Here is an 18,752-nt window from a genome sequence, read left to right as displayed (position 1 = left end):
TTTAACAGCGCACGCGACGGAGTGAACGTCACCCCGTCGCGTGCGTACCCTTAAAGGGCCAACGCCACACTCCTCCTTTTCCATAACAACAAATTGGAAACAGGAGGGACTAACTATCACACGTTTATAAAGCACACAACTCGGTCAATTCCAAAACCCCCATTTATTCACAGCCACCCTGGATCCCCCGCGGGTACCTGTCACGGCCTGACCATTAGCCCCCGGTCAGCCTCCTGAGCTCAGTCCGTCACATAGTCTGTAAGACGGGCAGGTTTCCCACGCCCTGTTCTCAGGGGGTACCTCCTGCCACCGTCCCTGGCCGGTGTCTCTTGGCCGGGTCTGCCTCGAGCCGGAGAGTCCGCGGCAGGGCTGTCACCCCCACCTTCATCCAAGGCACCCTCACCCTCTCGGTTGTCGGGGCTGTCCACTCTCTGGTCGCCGATTCTCCTGAAGAATGAAGCATTCCTTGTTACAGACGACGTCCCATCAGAAGCTGTTACCATAGAACCCTTGACCGCCACAACATCTAAAGGAGCGGGTTCATACGTGAGGGACAACTTTCCATGTGGGTGACGATTCCTCACCAACACCTCGTCTCCCAGCGCGATGTGTGGGGGCCTTAGGCCCCTCCGGATGTTTTCCATCTGCGTCGTGACTCGTCTGTCCTCCTCGACCTGTTCATTGTCAATGACGGCAGGGTCCCTGTCCCCAACCTCCGGTATCACGTCTCTCGGACATCTCTGAAAGAGAGCCTCCGCCGGGGCCACACCCGTTGATGAGTGAGGTGTGGTCCGATAACCCCGCAGGAAGACGTACAGGGCCCTCTGCAAACACTCGCCCTTTCCATGGGCAATCCGAAACACTTTGTTGAGGGTGCGCATCATGCGCTCTGCCTCCCCGTTGGCCCGGGGCCACAGTGGGGTTACCCGCCGGTGTTGAATGCCATACTCCTTCATGAGCTCGGCAAAACTCTCGCCTTGGAACGGTGCCCCGTTGTCGGAGCATAGCACAGAGGGCAGGCCATGGGTGGCGAAAATCTTCTCCAGCGCCACCACCACGTTCTCAAATGCGACAGACTCTATGAACTCGACCTCCGGGTATCGAGACCACTCGTCCACCACAACTAGGAAGTGAGTGCCTCTCGACGTGGACCCGGAGTCTGCGTGCACCACTTCCCATGGCCGGGTCCCTCTGGGCATCGCTTCAATAGATGGTTCCCGCTGGGCCGGTGCCGCAGCCTGGCACCACACGCACGACGCCACAAATGTTTCCACCTTCCGCTCGAGTTCCGGGAACCACACCTTCTGGCGGAGGCGAGCTTTGGTTTTGGGCGCCCCTTGGTGACCCTGGTGCGCCAACGCGATGACCTGTGACACTTTGGCCTGGGGCACCACGATCCTCTCACCCCTCAGTAGCAGCCCCGACTCTGAGAATGTCAGTTCTTCTCTCACTCTCCATAACTGCTCAAGGGCCACTCTGGCTTCACATGTCCTGCGTTCCACGGCCTCCAGTACCGTCTTCCAGGTACCCTTCTACATGGCTTCCTTCAGGATGGCGAAACATTCGTCGCCTTTGGACGCAACCTCGAGTTCTTCCACCTGCATGGAGTTTGGGGTGGCCGTCTCCACTACCAGACGGACATGTTCATCGGCCTCTTCCGCTGATGCAGACTCCTGCGAGTCCCTTCTTGGGTGACGAGATAGGTAATCTGCCGCGTTGTTAGCCCCTGGACGATATGTTAACGACACTCCATACTCGAGCAGGGCGAGCATCCAGCGCTCTATTCTCACTGGTGGACGGGATGATGAGCCCGCCATGATCGGCAGCAACGGCTTGTGGTCCGTGACCACAGTCACGGGGCGCCCCAGAATGTAGAGGCGAAAATGTCTGCAACCCCACAGCACCGCCAGGGCTTCCCTCTCGATCTGGGAGTACCTTTGCTCGGTGTCGGAGAGCGCCTTACTGGCGTATGCTATGGGTCGGACTTCTTGGTCATTCCCCACTTGTGTAAGCACTGCCCCCAGTCCATATGGGCTGGCGTCCACCACGATCTCTGTCCGCAGACTCGGATCGAAGAACGCCATGGTGTCGTCCGCCGCCAAGGCGCCTCTGATGTCGTTGAATGCCGCCTGCTCAAGGGGCCCCCAGTGCCAGGTGGTGTCCTTCTTTGTGAGCGATCTCAACGGCTCTGAGCGGGACGCCAGGTTCCTGATGAAACGGCCACAGTAAGTGACCATGCCCAAGAAGCTCCTCACCTCTGCAACATTCTCAGGCGGACGCGCCTCCTTTATGTCCCTCACTTTGCGGGGGTCCGGCGACACCCCATCCGCCTTAAACACGAACCCAAAGAATTCTATCTTGTTTTCAGAAATTCACACTTGTCCTTGTGCAGGGTGAGTCCCAGGGAACACAGGCGCTCAAAGGTCTTGGCCAGGCGTGCCAGATGCTCCGTCTCAGACCTGGCATACACCAAGATGTCGTCGCTAATATTGAGGACTCCATCCAGGTCCGCTAGTGCCCCTCTTATGATGTTTTGGAAAACCTCCGCCGCAGAAGACACCCCAAAACTCAACCTCTTGTAGCGGTAAAGGCCTCGATGAGTGGTAAAGGTTGTGATGTAGCGGGACCCGGGGTGCAGGACCACCTGATGATAGCCTGCTCTCAGGTCCAGTTTGGAAAAGAACCTCGCCCCTTGCAGTTCGGCTATGATGTCATCGATGGTAGGGGTCAAATGTCGCTCCCTCTTTATGGCCTTGTTGGGGAGTCGCATGTCCACGCAGATCCTCACCGCGTCCGGCTGTTTCGGCTTGCGCGCAATGACAATGGGCGACACCCACGGGGTGGGGCCCTCAACCTTTTCAATGATGTCCAGCCCCACCAGATTGTCCAGTTCTCGATCTACCAGATCCCTGAGATGAAAAGGAACTCGCCGGTGCTTCAGCGCCACTGGTTGGATCGACTCATCGATGTGGAGCCGGACTGGCTCACCCACCAACTGTCCAATGCCTTCAAACAGGGAGCTGTGTTTGGCCAAGAGCACCTGAATGTCGTCTAAGTACACTGAGTATGCGAATGTGACGATGCCCAGCGCCTCAGCACAGCAAAGCAGGGTGTTGTCGCTCACCGGTGTGACATAGAATCTGGCCCGGATGTGTGAGTCACCATATTGGACATCAGCCACGAACACGCCATCCAGAGGAAGGGGCTGATCGCCGCCGAAAGCGAATATGCGTGCTCTCGGTGCGGTCAGCGTGGGCCGGGCCTGCATGGTATTATAGTGCTGTCTGGCCATCACATTCATGGACGCACCGGTGTCCACTAGCATCGGTACAGAGTCTCCATTGACCAACACGTTGCACCTGGGCTGTCTCTTAGAGCGGGATTTCAGCATGCTCACACTGGACACGAAGAAGACGTTTTCCTCATCCTCTTCTTCCTCCTCCCCTTCCTGAGGGGCCTCTTCATCACCCTGGTCCACGTTGGACGCCCTTTGGGGTCGGAAGAAACCGGCTCGGACAGGTCCTCTTGGCACTACCTTGGGAGCTGCAGATCTGCACATTCTGGCAAAATGGTCCGCGCCTCCACACCTACCGCACTTAACCCCAGTCGCGGGGCACTCAGCTGGGTGTGGGAGATCGTACCCACACTTTGGGCACGAGGAAGTCGTCCCAGGCGGGCGCGGGATCTGAATGTTCATGGGGCGCCTCGCTCCACGGCCTCTTCCGACCGCGCAGATTTCCTCCACCTTGCCTGGGCGGGCACAAGCTTCCATTCTGGTCGCCCGCAACTCCGACACTTCGTGGCACCTTCCCAGTTCTAGGATGCGAGGAAGGGTGATGCCAGGCTCGCGCAAAATCTGGCACCTCAGTTTCCCAGAGACACACCCCTGAATGAGTTGGTTGCGAATCATAACTTCAGGGTCATTCCACGCACATGGCGCCGCCAGTCTCCGCAGCCGTCCATAGAACACATCCAGAGTCTCGTCATCCTTCTGTCGGGCCGTTCCCATGAGAAAACGTTCATAATCTGCATTGGCCATTGGCAGAAAATGATTATGGAGTGCATCCTTTGCCGCCGCAAACGACCCATCTGCCGGCTGAAGGGACAGAAATATCTCGTGCACTGCTGGGCCAGCAGAGTACAGAAGAGTGGCCAGCTTGCTGTCGTCGCTTGTCTCCATAGTGGCCCTGAAGTACATCTCCAGCCTATCCATCCACATCTTCCACCTCTGTCCCAGGCTTGATGGAGAACCCGAGGTATCAAACTCAGGCATTGGCTGTAGGGACCCAGGTGGTTTCAGCAGGGGAGCAGGCGGAGGCGCAGCAGCAGCAGCAGCAGCAGCTTGACTCATGGTGGAAAGCGCACAGGCACCCCAGAAGATCTAAGTGATGGGGCCGCAACTCACCACCAGCAGTCAGCCTCTATAGATGGTTGACTTCTGCCTCTCACCAGGCGCACTCCTCGCAGATGTATTGCTCCAGCCAGCATGCAGACACTGAGGTGTCCAAAAATTGAGCAGGGGGAAAGGCTCCTTCAGCAGGCTTACCATAGAGTCTTGCCCATCTACTCGGTGAAAAACAGTGTAAATGTCGATGAATCATTCCGAAATTGACACGTGTTGTCTCCAGCGACTATCCGCCGCTGAAGTATCCAAAAATTATGTCCGGATGGCTCACCGGCGCTCCGTTATGAAGCCGTGAGTCTCCGAGGCCTATTCATCAAAATGGCCGCCGGCCGCGTGTATCTCTCCCTTCTCCGCGGTCAGAAATCGCTGGAGCGCTCACATCGGATCATCTACGCTCCCAGCTGATTGCTCCGCCTGTTCCAGGGAGTGATCCCGGCACTCGTCGCCACTGTTGGCGGTCTCCGGATGCCGCCGTCCGTGAGCCCCTCACCCCCCCGTGACACAGAGACACGGAGACAGCGTTGTTACCAGTGTGGGCTCCCCGGTGAATGTGATGTCACCGGGAACGCCCTGTTTATTTAACAGCGCACGCGACGGAGTGAACGTCACCCCGTCGCGTGCGTACCCTTAAAGGGCCAACGCCACAGTGACCTCATTAAAAACATGTGCAACCCCACTACCTTTAGAGAGTTCCCTTTTGACTGAAACTGTTATTTCATTATTAGGGTTAGATGGCCGCACAACCCTCACCAGAGAATTGCGTAAAAATCTCCTTAAAACCCTCTGATGACCCTGGTACATAATCCGTGTGGAATCTCGACACAGATTGCTAGTGTTAGCCCGTGTACATTGAACCTTAAGGTCACCTATGGAAGAGTAAAGTGAACCACTGCAGAAGGAAGCACATGGGCTCGTCTAGGCACCAATGGCATGTCAGAATACGTCAATGACCCGGATGCTTCAAAGAGAAACCCCAGGGTTATATAGCATTGGCAGATACCCCGGATCCCCTTCAGAGAAGCGGCAACTGCCAATATAGAGCCAAGCAGGAGTTGCATCAATGTGTTTAGACTAGAGTTTTATTTCAAAGAGATTTTAAAAGGTTGAACTGGCACAGAACAGTTCTGGGGGAAGGGAGGGAGGTCTTCTCTTGTATTGTAAAAATATTACACCCAGAAATTGCCACTTTATTGTGATTTAACATGCTACACATGTATCAAAAGGTGCTGATGAGGATGTGATGCCCAGCACATTGTACCACAAGTAAACCGTTAATGCACCAAAGGCTTCCTTTAAACATAATTACTTTGGCCGATGACCCTCCACCCTCCACCCCACAGGTGCTGTTCTACTTACTTTGCAGCCCCTCATTTCGAAAGGATTAAAACAGAAGTGCTATTACATAGAAATTCCTTCCTGTGCACTATTAGCTGCTTTTTAAACATTGTGCTTTCACTCCATAACTTCTGTAATATGGTTGACGCCTTGCCATGGCATTGCTGCCCACACATTTTAGGTCTGTATGAAGTCAACCTTTAAATATCTTATCTAAATGCCCAACATATGCATTAGAGATTTTACTCCAATGATCTACTTTCAGGGAATGTGTGTTAGAAAGAAGGACATTGCTTGTACTTGGGAGGAATTAGAAATAAGTAAGGGAAAGAAGGGTTATGAAGACGGTTAGAGAATAGAACAGCAGCAAGAGAAGGAAGCAATCAGGTGGGAAGGAGAAGAGAATAAAACTAAGGCGATGCGGGGCAAGAGGGACAGAGGCTACACACTGTTAGATAAATCGACCAGCATGCAGAGGATTAGAGAAAGAGATTAAGTTCACAGAAAAAGAGGGAGAAAGAAATAGAATGAACCCTCATTACCGGGATGGCTTGCAGATGCGGATTATTCGCGTTTGGCCGTCCTTTCCTTTTTCCTTCAGTTTTTTCACAAGCTGAAAGTCCTGAAAAACAAAAACAAAACTTTAAAAAAAAAGAAAAAGAAGCAAGCTTCACAGAGGCTCTATGAAATGCTCTTTGTTGCACTCTAAGATTTTTAAGGAGCATCTCTTACCCCCAACTCAGCATCACACATTCTTATCTTCAAACATGGTGTTTTTAGAAGTTTCTTAAACTACCATGCTCTGATATTGTCCTAACATCAAGTGGGAGTTAATTCCAGATCTGAGTTGCTAGCACTGACAAGGCACTATCTCCCATTCTACTTTTCCATGTTCCAGGGATCTTAAGGCTCTGAGTTGCCAAGGATTATATGTTATGTCCAGGCATAGAGGACTGAAATGTGTCAAAGAGGAGGTGCTATCCCTGATCATGCAGTGCCTGGTGGACCATGTAGAGGGATTTAAAGAATCAGTTTGAATGCTCAAGCCAACTCTATACAGGGAGCAGTTTATTGAAAATCTGGGAATATGTCCTCAGATGAAGCAGGAGGTAGGCTGCAGAGTTCTGCACCAGCTGAAAGTGGGAGAACAAATGAGATAATTGCCTGAACTCTAGGGAAGGATATATTGGGAACAATTATTTGTATGACTAGCTACTTCAGCAGCTTTGGGACTCCCCCCAGAAATTGATGAAGTAAAATATAAATAAGGCGTCCAATCTTAAAGGGATACTGGCAGCTGAATGCCGACTCCACTCCTAATCACAATTATACATCCTTTCAAATATTTGAAGGTCAGCCTATCATTGGGTGTCCCCACATTCAAAGACTCTTGGGCTTCTTGCAGGGTAAATGCACAGGATGAGAATTCACCCCCGATTCCATACTCCCTATCGGCATTGTGGCTAAATCTGGTCTTCGTTCCCCCTGCCCCGGCTTCCTGAGCACATAGCAGACAAGATCATATATGGTCACACATGTATCCTTTTATTCAAGTAAACCAAGTTTAGGTATGGAACACAATTTCTAAAACAAGAGTGCCACTGAGGGGCTATCTGCCAATGAAACCTGTAAAGATGGATTTCTAGAATCAGGCATGGTGGAAAGATTTTAGGAGGCCACCTTTGTTATAGTAAACAGGGAACTTTGCAGTTAGCCAAAACCCATTCAAGGTAAACGTGAGAGCATTCAAGACTATTCTCCGGAGCGTATGAGTGGGGTCAGGGGCCCCCATTGGGTCCACACAATATAATGCACAATAATTCAATTTAGACAGGTATGTATAGAAATACAGTTATTAATTCTAGGCCTTCTACACACACTCAAAAATAAAACTAGCAGGTGGTGTATACATTCACTATAGGTTTATAAATGCATTCAAATGACTTAGTCAACACAGGTGGTAAGTAAATTAATGCAGTAGATGATGGAACTAGTTCACAAGTGATTTCACCAACTTAATCAGTCCAATCCCTAAGAAACATGAGGCCTTGTGCCCAGAAAGTCACAGGAACCACAATGCTTCTCCAAAGAATTAATCTTTGCAGATGAGTTAGAATGTTCTTGTTCTGGTGATAGTTCAAAGAAGATATTCAATAATGTTACTAAGTAATTGTGCTTTTATCTTCAGAAAATACTATCCAGGTTTGACAACCAAAAGGCAGTGGAATGGAAGGTTAGAAGACAAAAACCTTGTTCCCAATGTTATCCTATGGAGGGAAGACAGCTAACAGATATACTGTATTTACTTACACACCCAGGCCCCCACTGCTCCTCCTGACACAGATTTTCCCACATAACTTGATGGGTCGACTGGGGGTCACTGGAGGTAGATTTCCTGCCGTTGGTTCCAGTGAGAGGTGCCAAGGAGCTGCGGGTTCAAGGATTCATCTGGTCAGGTACAGCAGCAAGCTGCACCCCCTAGCGATGAGGATATGCAAGACTCAATGATGCAGGCCTCTTCAGGACACTTCGAAAGATGGGGGAAGGTGAGTTCCAGTAACGGTCTCTGCACACCAGCAACGTCAGGCGTCCTTCCAGTCGCGGTTGTAGAAGCTTCTCTAGGACAGGATCCCTTGATGTGACTTGTACCACAAGCTGGCAACCACCAAAGTTCCGGGTGCAACTGTGGAACGGCAACGGTTCTGGCGAGGTAGCCCATGAGAGAGCTGGTTAGTCCAGGGAAACTTCCAAAGGCTCAGGACGGCTGAATCCTCGTTCAAGCATCAAGACTAGTTGGTCACACTAGGCAAGGGCTCACAGTCTTCAGAGATCAGGTAGTCCCAACAGGGCTTGACCGGTTCAGAGGCAGGAAGGGATGCCAGGCCTCTTCAAGAGTCTTCTCCAAATCTTCAGTCAGCTGTTAGTCTGAGGGATTTGCGGCTCCAATGCTGATCTCAGGAAACAGCTGAAGGACGCTTATTATCCAAAGTTCTGGCTGGAATAAAGTCCAGGCCAACCCATGGTAAGGATCTGCACCATTCAAACAGCCAGTAGTTGTCCAATCAGGGACAACTATTGGTTTTACTCATGCTCCACACCTAGACTCTCTGGTACTATGGATGTGGAATGGGACTAAACAGTCCAACACCCTTCCTGGGCCATACATACACAAAGGCATCACTAGCCCACGAAAGCAGCAGCTTTCCCAAGTTAGTGCATAACCTAATACGTGATTTCCTGAACTGGCAAGGCAGGAAGAAGGCCAAACTACAATATGGCAAAAGAACAAGTGAAAATCTTGTGGCTCAGCCATTTTAATATTATAATAATTATTATTATGGTTTTATTGAGCGCGGACCTAGCTTCGAGAAGCAACACAATGCTTTACAGAGGTATACACCAATACAGATACATAACTGAGCGCTTTACAGAGGTGTACAACATTACAGATGCATAGTGGGGCGCTTTTCAGAGGTAACAGAGCAGATTTACACCGGGGGTTAGGGTACAGAGGGGGAAAGAGGAGGGGCACAGCTGAACCGGGTGGCGGCGAGTAGAGGGGCCGGCTGCGTCTTGCGAGTCAGGTGGGGGGGGGGGGGGGGGGTGTGTTGGTGCAGGTGTCCAGGAGGAGAGACTCCTTGAAAAGGTGGATCTTGAGTTCTATTCTGAATTGTGGGGGCGAGTCTGATGCAGACTGGGAGGAGGTTCCATAGTCTTGGGGCATAGGGAGAGAAGGCTTGTTTTCTGGTCTTTTCCTTTTTGCAGCAGTTGATTTCAAGTCTGCACATGTACTGGCTTCTGGTGGTGTGCTGTCTGCCGGAGATGCAGAGTTTCTCCGCAAGGTGGCTGGGTGACTTGTGGGCAACTGCCTTATAGATGATGCAGCAAGACTTGAAGGTGATTTATGGGTGCAGTGGGAGCCAGTGAAGGGCGATGAGGGCTGGGGTGATGTGGTTGTATCTGCATAGTCCCTGGATGAGTCATGCAGCCACGAGTAGGACACTTCTCTGGGGAAGAAGAGAGGATGACGGGAGGAGTGCATTGCCCCTATCCAGAAGGGATAGGACCAGTGCTTGAACAGTGGATCTAAAGCTGTCTGGAGGGAGGAAGGGCTTGACATTTCGCAGGAGGGAGTGCTGATACCAAGCTGTCTGAGTTTTCTTAACTATGTGTGTCTTGAAGGAGAGGTGTTTGTCGATGTGGAACCCAAGGGACTTTGTGCAGGAGGGGAGCTCAGGTGTGAAGCCCTCAGAGTTCATGGTTTATAGCCACGTCTGTATGTCTGGGTGTTCAGTGTTGTTGGTGAGGAGTAGGAATTCGGTCTTGGAGGGGTTGATCTTCAAGTATGCACTGGACATACAAGACTGGATCAGCGAGAGGTAAGTTATGAGCCTATGGATGTCCTTGATGCAGTCGATCTTGAGATCTTGACGTCGGCGTATTGGTGGATGTGGATGTCAAGTGTGGCTAGGAGGGCACCCAGCAGCTGCATGTATAGATTGAAGGTCACTGAGGAGAGGATGGAACCCTGCCGGACTCCAGAGGTGACATGTAGCAATGGTGATCTAGAGGAGTCCTTCTGAACAAACTGCTTGCGGTTGGCGAGGTACGACTTGAACCAGCATAGGACAGAGTTGCTGATCCCCATACGCCATTGTAGGGTTTCAGTAAGCGCCTGGTGGTCTACTGTGTCAAAAGCGGCCGTGTGGTTGAGTAGAACCAGGAGGCAGGGCTAGCCGTCAAGTTTTTTGTGGGCGTCGTCAACCACATGTATGGTTGCTGTCTCCGTGCTGCATCTGAATGCAGATTGGTAGGTTTGGAGGAGATAGTTGGCGTTGTTCTGTTGCTGCAGTTGTGCGGCTACCGCTTTCGCGATAATCTTACCTGGGAAGGGAAGATGGGGCGATAGTTACCTAGGTGGTCGGGATCCACAGTGGGTTTCTTTAATTGAGGGATGATTAGTCCTGGAAGGAGAGCTTCTGCGGGGAGGGTTTTGAGGATGGATGTTGGGAGGATGTCATCTGTATACAATGTGGCTTTGAGGGCAGCCATGATTTCTACCAGGTACTCTGTCGAGAGTGTCTTGAATGTTATCTAGGGTGTGGAGCTATTGCAAGGACGGACGCAAGTTCGGTCTGTGGATGCAGAGCTGGCATCTATGTGCTGGCGAATCTTGCTGATTTTCTCATTGAAGGTGTTGATGGAGTATGGTATGGCAGGGTTGGGTAGCGGGTTGACACACTGCTTGACCGCTTTGATTTTAGGGCACTAACCACGTTTCGTAGCCATGTGCAGTGAACGCCAATGTGCACACTATCCTGTAAAGGATAAACATTTTGTGAATAATCCTACAGTGAAACACTTCCTGATCCTGACCATGGGGGTGGTGTACTGCGGGAGGATCACCTGGCAGGAGACAGGGCCCAGGAGATCCTGTGGGATGAGACGCAGTATTTGTCCTTTGAAAGGAAAAACCTCTCAAGATTGCCAAAGCAGGTAATGGCCTATTGCCATTATGAGGTATCTGAACCACATATACAATCTGTGGCTCTGGGCACAAATACCACAAAACCTGAACAAGCCTTAATAACAGATCGTTCAAGGTATTTCAGGGTAAGAATCCTCCTTACTCCCAAAGGCAGAATGTAAAGGAATCTAAAAATATCAACTTATGTAAATTGCCTCCCTCTGTAACAACAAATTCTAATGGTTACCCTTTAAATAATTTGAAGAGAAATAAATCTACCCTTAAAATCAAGACGTTACTTAAAAGAACTAACTTTGTTGTTGGGGACTCCCAAGTCCCATAATCCCATGAGTACTGGGACGAGGAAGAGGACTGAAGAGTTAGGCTTAATTGCCTGACTACCTCTTCAGCATAACAGCCCAAACCTGATGGAACCTGGGCGGCATAAAGACCCCCTCAGGTGCAGGCAATTAGAAAGAGCTGAAACTGTGACTGGAGCGGGTGCAGTAGTAGCAGAGGCAGACAGGGCACATAGTGTTGACACTCCAAACAGAAGTGTGAGAACCAGAGGGACGCCAGAACTTGGATGCTGCAGATTTCACCTGCTTGTTCTGAGAGGGTCCTGTTTCCCTAAACTCTGAGGTGCAGAGGCTGCGCAGCAGAAGTTGCTGCGCAGGAAGGCTGCCTTTCCCCATGTGAGCCTGATTGCAGTGGTTGCCGTGCAGGACACGTGTCGGAGACCGAGGCGAGGAGCTGTTATCAAGCCGTGGGTCTCAGATATTAGAGGGGCTCCTTAATCAAGTGCCCAGGCCAGAGATGCCTTCAGCGAGGAAGAGTGTGGGTCCCAAGTGAGCCAGAAGCAGCAGACATTGTGCAACACGCGAACAGAGGATCACAGAAGCCGGTGAGTCAAACATTGATTCCTTGCACAAGCACTGCCGGCAACAGTATCCAGCTTAATGTTCACTCACGTAGAAGCATAACCGAGCTGAAGTTATTCGTTGAGTTCCTAACAAGAGGACAATGGAAAGTAGCACTTGCGTGTCATCAGAAATATCTCTTTTACTCCTGTGAAAGCAAATGGTGCTTAAAGCCATTGCCAACCCCTTAAACTAAGAAGTAGTCGCATGGCTCTCATTAAACAGAACAAATGTTGCGAAGATTAATTGTTGAACATTTAAACTTTGTAAAACTTAAGAAGAGGTGGTCGTGTGTGCCTAATTTCATTTTCTAAGTGAAGAGTGAACTTTTTTGAAGAGAGATATTCAGAGGAAGAGTGTCTTGCCTATTTGAAGGGGTTGATGTACCTTAAAGTAAATCTTGTCAAAATCGGTCTTGAGACTGAAGCTATGGTAGCAGCACACAATGTTGAAGCTTTGGTGGTATATCCGATTGTCAGTGGATGCAAGACTTCAGTGGTACAAGTGAAGCAGAATGCTATGAACAAAGGAGAATGTCCAAGTAGAAGAAGTAGAAGCAGTAGCACTGTGAAGTCATGCTGACAAATATAGATATTGTGAATCTTAACCTTGAATAGAGATACACAAATTGTTAACCAACACTGGTGTTTTCTTAACATTTATAGAAGATGGGTTTCTTTAAACTGTGTCAAGTCTTCTTGGGAAACAAAGTGGTGGAAAAGCATTGTGGCTAGAATAACATTGATGCTATTCTGAGGAAGTGGAAAATCTTTATTTCACCATGCATGGATTTCCTTGTTTCTTTTGATGAACATTGAAACTGAGTATATCTTGAAGCCTGTGGAAGGGAGTCCACCCAGGTTTCTAAAAGGTCATCAAAAAACTGTGAATATCATTGTTTATGTTATTTGAATTGCCATATGCATTTTCTTTTGTGTATTTGATATTTAGTGTGAGGGCCAGACATCCTGTGTTAAAGCGTTTCCCTTTAGTTTTGTTAGGCAGGGGAAATCCTCTGCAGAGTAGGGCTAGTGAAGTATTTAATATAATGTATTCTTTAATAAAAAATGGCACATTATGAACCATCTTCAAACAGTTCCCACCACGCATTGCTGACCCCTCACAATTTTCAGTGTCGAGGGATACTCAAGGGTTACCCTCACCTTGGACTTCCAATTTCACACAAATTCAGGGGGGGCTTAGTCTGTCCCGGTCATGGGAATTCGGCTCTCAATTTCAGAAATATTGCTATTAGGAATGGGCTTAAAAAATGTATGATTATTATTATGATGGTATTTATTGAGCGCCGATCTAGCTTTGAGAAGCAACGGAGCGCTTTACAGAGGTATACAACAATACAGATACACAACAGAGCGCTTTACAGTGGTGTACAACAGAGCAGATATACAGCAGAGGTAGGATACAGAGGGGCACAGAGGAGGGATAAAACTGTGCAGGGGGGCGGAGAGGAGAGGGGCAGACGTCATCTAATGAATCAGGTGGTGCGGGGGACGATGTGATGGCCTAGGTCATTTTTCTACCAAAGGTGAAGGTGCTGTGGTGTTTAAAAAAAAACATGGAGACCACTAGGAGGCACTGAGGAAGATGGCTGCATGAAAAGTGAGCTCCCTGCTCTGAATCTGAAATAAGGGCTCAACCACAACCACGGATGTAGCAAGCTGCGATATTCTGGTCCCCTTACCCGCTTGATGACTTGGGCACAGTGTCAATAGACCTGCTGAGGCTGGTGTGCACGGAGCGGCCGGAGGGAGGAACCAGAAAGTGGAACGCACCCGACGGCCAAGGAGGTTGCAGAAACACATAGCGGTGGCGCAGTCCTCCCCCCTAGGCCCGGAGTGTTGGTGGATGTCATCTGGCTAGAGATGGCCCAGAAATCCTAGGCCCGCACTGTCCAGGCCGGAAGGACGGCTATCAGAAGAATTCCTCAAGATCCTCAAGATGAGGTGATTACAGAAGGGGCTGGACTGCAGAGGTTGGGATCGGAAGCACATGCCTTTACTGACTGGTATAGGTGCAATAAGTGGAGTCATGGTCGAGTGCGGGACGCACCTGTGGACTGGAGAGTGGAGGAGTGGATTTTTTTGTGGACAGTCCTTCACCGCATTAGACTCCATGCAGTAGATCATAATGAAGTAGATCGGCCAGGGCGCACTCGCCCCTCACCCCTCAGCATTTCCATCCCAAAGCGTATTTCTGCAGCAAGACACCTGTGGTGGTCAAGAAACAGCAATGGGACTACAGATACGCACATCTGTCCATGAGTGGAGACCCCAATGAGACTAGGTCAGTGCTGGTCCAGAGAAGAGTCGTGGGCTACCCAATTCCCTACTTTAGTGAAGTTTTGGCAGATCACCAGTGGCTTGCCATCTGGAAAGGTGGGAGGATCCTAATGCGGATTAGAGGAGACGTCTTGGCACCAAAAATTGACAACCCTGGGTAGATGTAGCCTCTTTGAGGGAGAAATTGAGATAGACTAGTGTTGACATGGTGGGAATACAGCACATCGGTTGTCCACAGTGTCTTGTCGGAAATAAAGGCCTTCAGAGCAGAAGTGCAGTCGGCCATGTCGCCGATAAGGGAACAAATTGAGAAGGTAGAAAATTGAGTTGAGGCCATGGAGAACAACCAGTTCTCCATGCAGAGGTCCTGTAGGCGAAGATGGAAGCACAGATTAAAGAGCTGGAACGCGGGGAGAGAGATTTGGGAAGCTAAATCGATGACATAGAAAACAGAGAACATAGAAATAACATATGAATCTGGGGCCTACGTCAGGGAGAAGGAAAAATATCCAGAGATCTTGAGAGGCGAGTGGGGGACATGTTCAAAGCGTTGCTGAACCCTGAGGCAGACGAACATGTATATTTGATAGAGTATACCAGGGAGCGGGCCTAGATCGGTGATGGTTAAATCCATTACTTCATGGAGGACATTTTGAGAAAGGCACAAGAGCTGGACACCGTGGAGCGGAGTGGGAAGGAGTCTTGATCAAGATATAACGGGACCTATTGGCACACCTTGGATCAAAGATGGAAATGCAGGTCAGAGGGGATGAGGTACCGATGGAGATACCCCTTTGCACTGTCTTTCAACATTCGGGGAGAATAATACAGTATAAAGGTTGGGGTCTTTGCTGACCAACTTTTGCCTGAACTACAAGGGGCCCAGTGTTTCTATGAATAGGAGCATAGGGGGATAGGGGAATAGCAACCAGTTATCCTAACTGGCCCGGTAATGACTTGACGTCTCATTAGTTTGGGGATACTTGAGCCCGTAGGCATGTTGTTTCTATTTTCTAGGGAATAAAGCATCAGGGCCTTGTTATGCTCAAATCTCTTACGTCATCCATGTCTCTTGATTCAGAGGGCCTGAGGTGTCAAACAAAACAAAAAGTTCCTTCCCAAATATTCACATAGGTTGGGGACTCACGGTTCACCCTGGATCTCCCTCAGCTGGGCTCAGATCCCCTTCTCACAATTAGTCTTCCTCAGCTGGGCTCGGACCAATTACAATTTGTATACTTTTTCTTCGGGTGACTCACGATTCACCCCGGATGCCCCTCATTTGAGCTCAGATCCCCTTTCCCCAATTAGTCTCCCTCAGACGGGCTCGGACCAATTGCAGTTTGCTTAAGCTATCAAAAGACTTTCGAATGTGCACAGGGTTTGGCTTGACCCATTGCAGGACCACTTAAATTTCCCTCTTCACAATTTTTATGCTCTTTGTTGGATATCGTACAGAGAGTTTTGAATGGGCACCCACATGGCGCCGCACCACTCTGTATACGGTATCTGCCTTGGTTTGCACAAGTTCAGGTTTCCCTTGGATATTCAATTACATTTGTGTCACTCCCCACACACTCCTTGTAGTTTGTTCTTTGTACATTTCTTCATACAGTGTTGCCGCTTGCAACCTTGGTTCTAACACAGACCCGTCTGCTATCAGTCTACCCGACTCACCGGCTCTGCTGACTTTACTGGAGCGGCTTTCTTGTCCGAGACAAGGACAGTACCACCGCAGCAATCGTTCCTCCCCGCTCCGGCTGTCGATGCGGGAAAGCACCGGGTACCTTCGACACACAATGCATCTTTCTTCAGCTTTATCTCTGGGTCTGTTTCTTATCCTCGAGGGTTCATGAAAGGGATCTATGTGATGACTGCGACCCCCCCATAATTGCGATGGCTGAAAATGCAGACTTTTTTAAAAACCACTTTACACCAGATAAATATGCGAGGGGAGACCCCACGCAGACCCCCATATTACTATCATATACCCCCACACATATATATGTGGTGTAAGGGGGGGCTAAAAAAATAAAATAAAGTCGGAATTTCGCCCCTTGAAACTATGAGGGCGACATTTTGGCCCATTACCCATGAAAGTGGTGGTTTCTTTCCTCTGAAAAGGCCAAAGGCAATCCCCTCCTTGCAATCCTCTCTGGTCTCACTGTCCTGCTCCTCGTATTAAACTGCCATCTCGGAACGGCTGCTTCTTCGTGTGTTTTGCCTTGCTCAGAATGTGCTTTTGTGCTCCCCTTTTTATCTGTGTGGGGAAGGGTGATGGAAGTCAGGTTTGTGTAATGATCAGTAATTAACCGACTCTGCCTGACCATTGTTGTTATGTTACTTGCCATTTATATAGCGCTCTATATATCATTGGTATGATCTCAAAGTGCTGGTAGGTTGAATGCCCTCGGGAACCGCAGTTCTGGTCATTAGAAAGAGATAGTGTTATAGGGTGCGTGGGTGCACCGATTATGTGTGCAGCTGATGTAATTGACAGATGGTAGCTGCATCTTAGCGTTAGCTGTGGTGTTCAAGATATCAGTTGGATGTGTTCAGTCTGGTGGGTGGACATCCAGACTGGGTTTGGCTGCGTTAGGCCTGAAGGACACTTATGTGAGCAACTAGGCCAGAATGTCATGGGATAGCTGCGTATTATTAGGGTGATGAGGTGCTCATGGGGTAGTGTTCGTATGTGAACAGCTAGGCAGAATTTATCAGGGGTATAGCTGTGTTCTAATTGTGTGATGATGTATAGTAGAGAGAGTAGGTGATGTGATTATGAGGGTTCATTATTAAGCCGCCCAATACTACTTCCATCTCTTCCATTCCTTCCATCCAATTCCATCCACTCCATCCATTCCATCCATTCCATGTATTGGGACATGGTATACGGCTCAGGTGTTAGTCCATTTTTTCGCTCACAGGGAGTTGTCCGTGGGAAAGTGTTTGTGTCGGAAAAGGGGAACGGGGTTGAATCCCTAGTATCCTACCTGGTAGGATGGGGTAATGGTGATACAGGGAAGGGGATACCGCGTCTCGCCATCTGGTGCCCAAACTACACTCCCCAAAGACCCCCTCATCCAGATGATCCTCCCACACTTGTCCACCTCCAGGAACTGGATCCAAAAGCGATGTCTGTGCCCTGGCCACCTGGATGACAGATCCCCAGGAACTAGCGGGTGAGACACTGTCAGGTTTCTCACAGGATAAAGGGGGGATAGTTTCTGGTCTGCAGAGAGCATTCTCCAATGATTTTCAGAGTTTTATGCAAACTTGTACGGCCAAGGGGAGTCGGCGCCAGAGACCAGTCCCTAGAGGGTCTGACATTTCCATCCATGACCCCTAAGGATAGTGAGGATTTAGAGGCCGAGATCTCAGTAAAGGAGGTTAAGAAAGCCATTTTACGCATGAAACCTGAAAAGGCACCTGGTGGGGATGGCTTCACATCAGCCCTCTACAATATGAAATGTATATGGACCCTCTGGCCCCAGCCCTAACAGGGGTTTGACCAATATCAGATATAAGGGGGAAACCCCCCACTACTTTCTTGATGCCTTTATCACAGTGATCCCTAAAGAAGGTAAAGACCTGACAATGCCCATCATTAAGGCCGATATCACTTCTGAATATTGATGCTGAAATACTTACTCTGGTATTGGCCACCTGATTGGAGTTGGTCGTGCCGCAACTGGTCCACCTGGACCAGGCGGGATTTGTTAGGAATAGGCAGGGGTCAGACAACCTCAGGAAGACAGACTTATCGCTTCCCGGAGGTTGGTTCCGGAGGAGCCTTAGTCTATCCCTTGAGGACGAGAAGGCATTTGGTCGGGTCAATTGGGCATTCATGAAGGCAGCACTGAGAAAAATGGGCACAGGCAGAGTGTGGATGAGCTGGGCGGGTGCGCTCTATTCAGGTTCTTCTGATAAGGTAATAGTCAATTTTACTATAAAACACAATTTCTCCTGGGCTTAGCCAGTATGGGATACATTACTCATCGTAAACGTATTTCTGATGCTTTTATCTGCTTAAATTCACATGCTATGCATAGGCCGGTAGCTGCAGAGTATTACATGTTTTGTTTTCTAAACTCAAAGGGACGTCAACAGGGCATGCCAGTAATACTTTCCCTAGTGTGATTTCCACTGTACCCATGGTCCTTCATGCGTTTAGGTCCCTCAGATTGTTTTGTTTCTGACATGAGGTAGCATGAAGTGTAGCGTGAGTACAGATATAATAAAGCAGATAAGGGTACCTACTGCCAGAAAACATCCATGCACCTTTTACTCCATGGGGGAGCAAGGGCGGGCGCATGTGAATCTAA

General features: G+C 49.5%; 1 protein-coding gene across 2 annotated transcripts in view; it reads right to left on the bottom strand.

Annotated features, from left to right (window-relative positions):
• Nucleotides 1-18,752, bottom strand: part of ZNF512B (zinc finger protein 512B) — a 1,156,964-nt gene that overhangs the window by 638,345 nt on the left and 499,867 nt on the right. For both annotated transcript variants that reach the window (XM_069650846.1, XM_069650847.1), the window contains exon 4: nt 6,283-6,362. In XM_069650846.1, coding sequence (XP_069506947.1) covers nt 6,283-6,362 — 80 coding nt within the window. The remainder of the gene's footprint in view (nt 1-6,282; nt 6,363-18,752) is intronic.

This window comes from Ambystoma mexicanum, chromosome 3p, assembly GCF_040938575.1.
Source record: "Ambystoma mexicanum isolate Mex_15411 chromosome 3p, UKY_AmexF1_1, whole genome shotgun sequence".
NCBI lineage: Eukaryota > Metazoa > Chordata > Amphibia > Caudata > Ambystomatidae > Ambystoma > Ambystoma mexicanum.
This window is presented reverse-complemented; position numbering and strand designations above follow the sequence as displayed.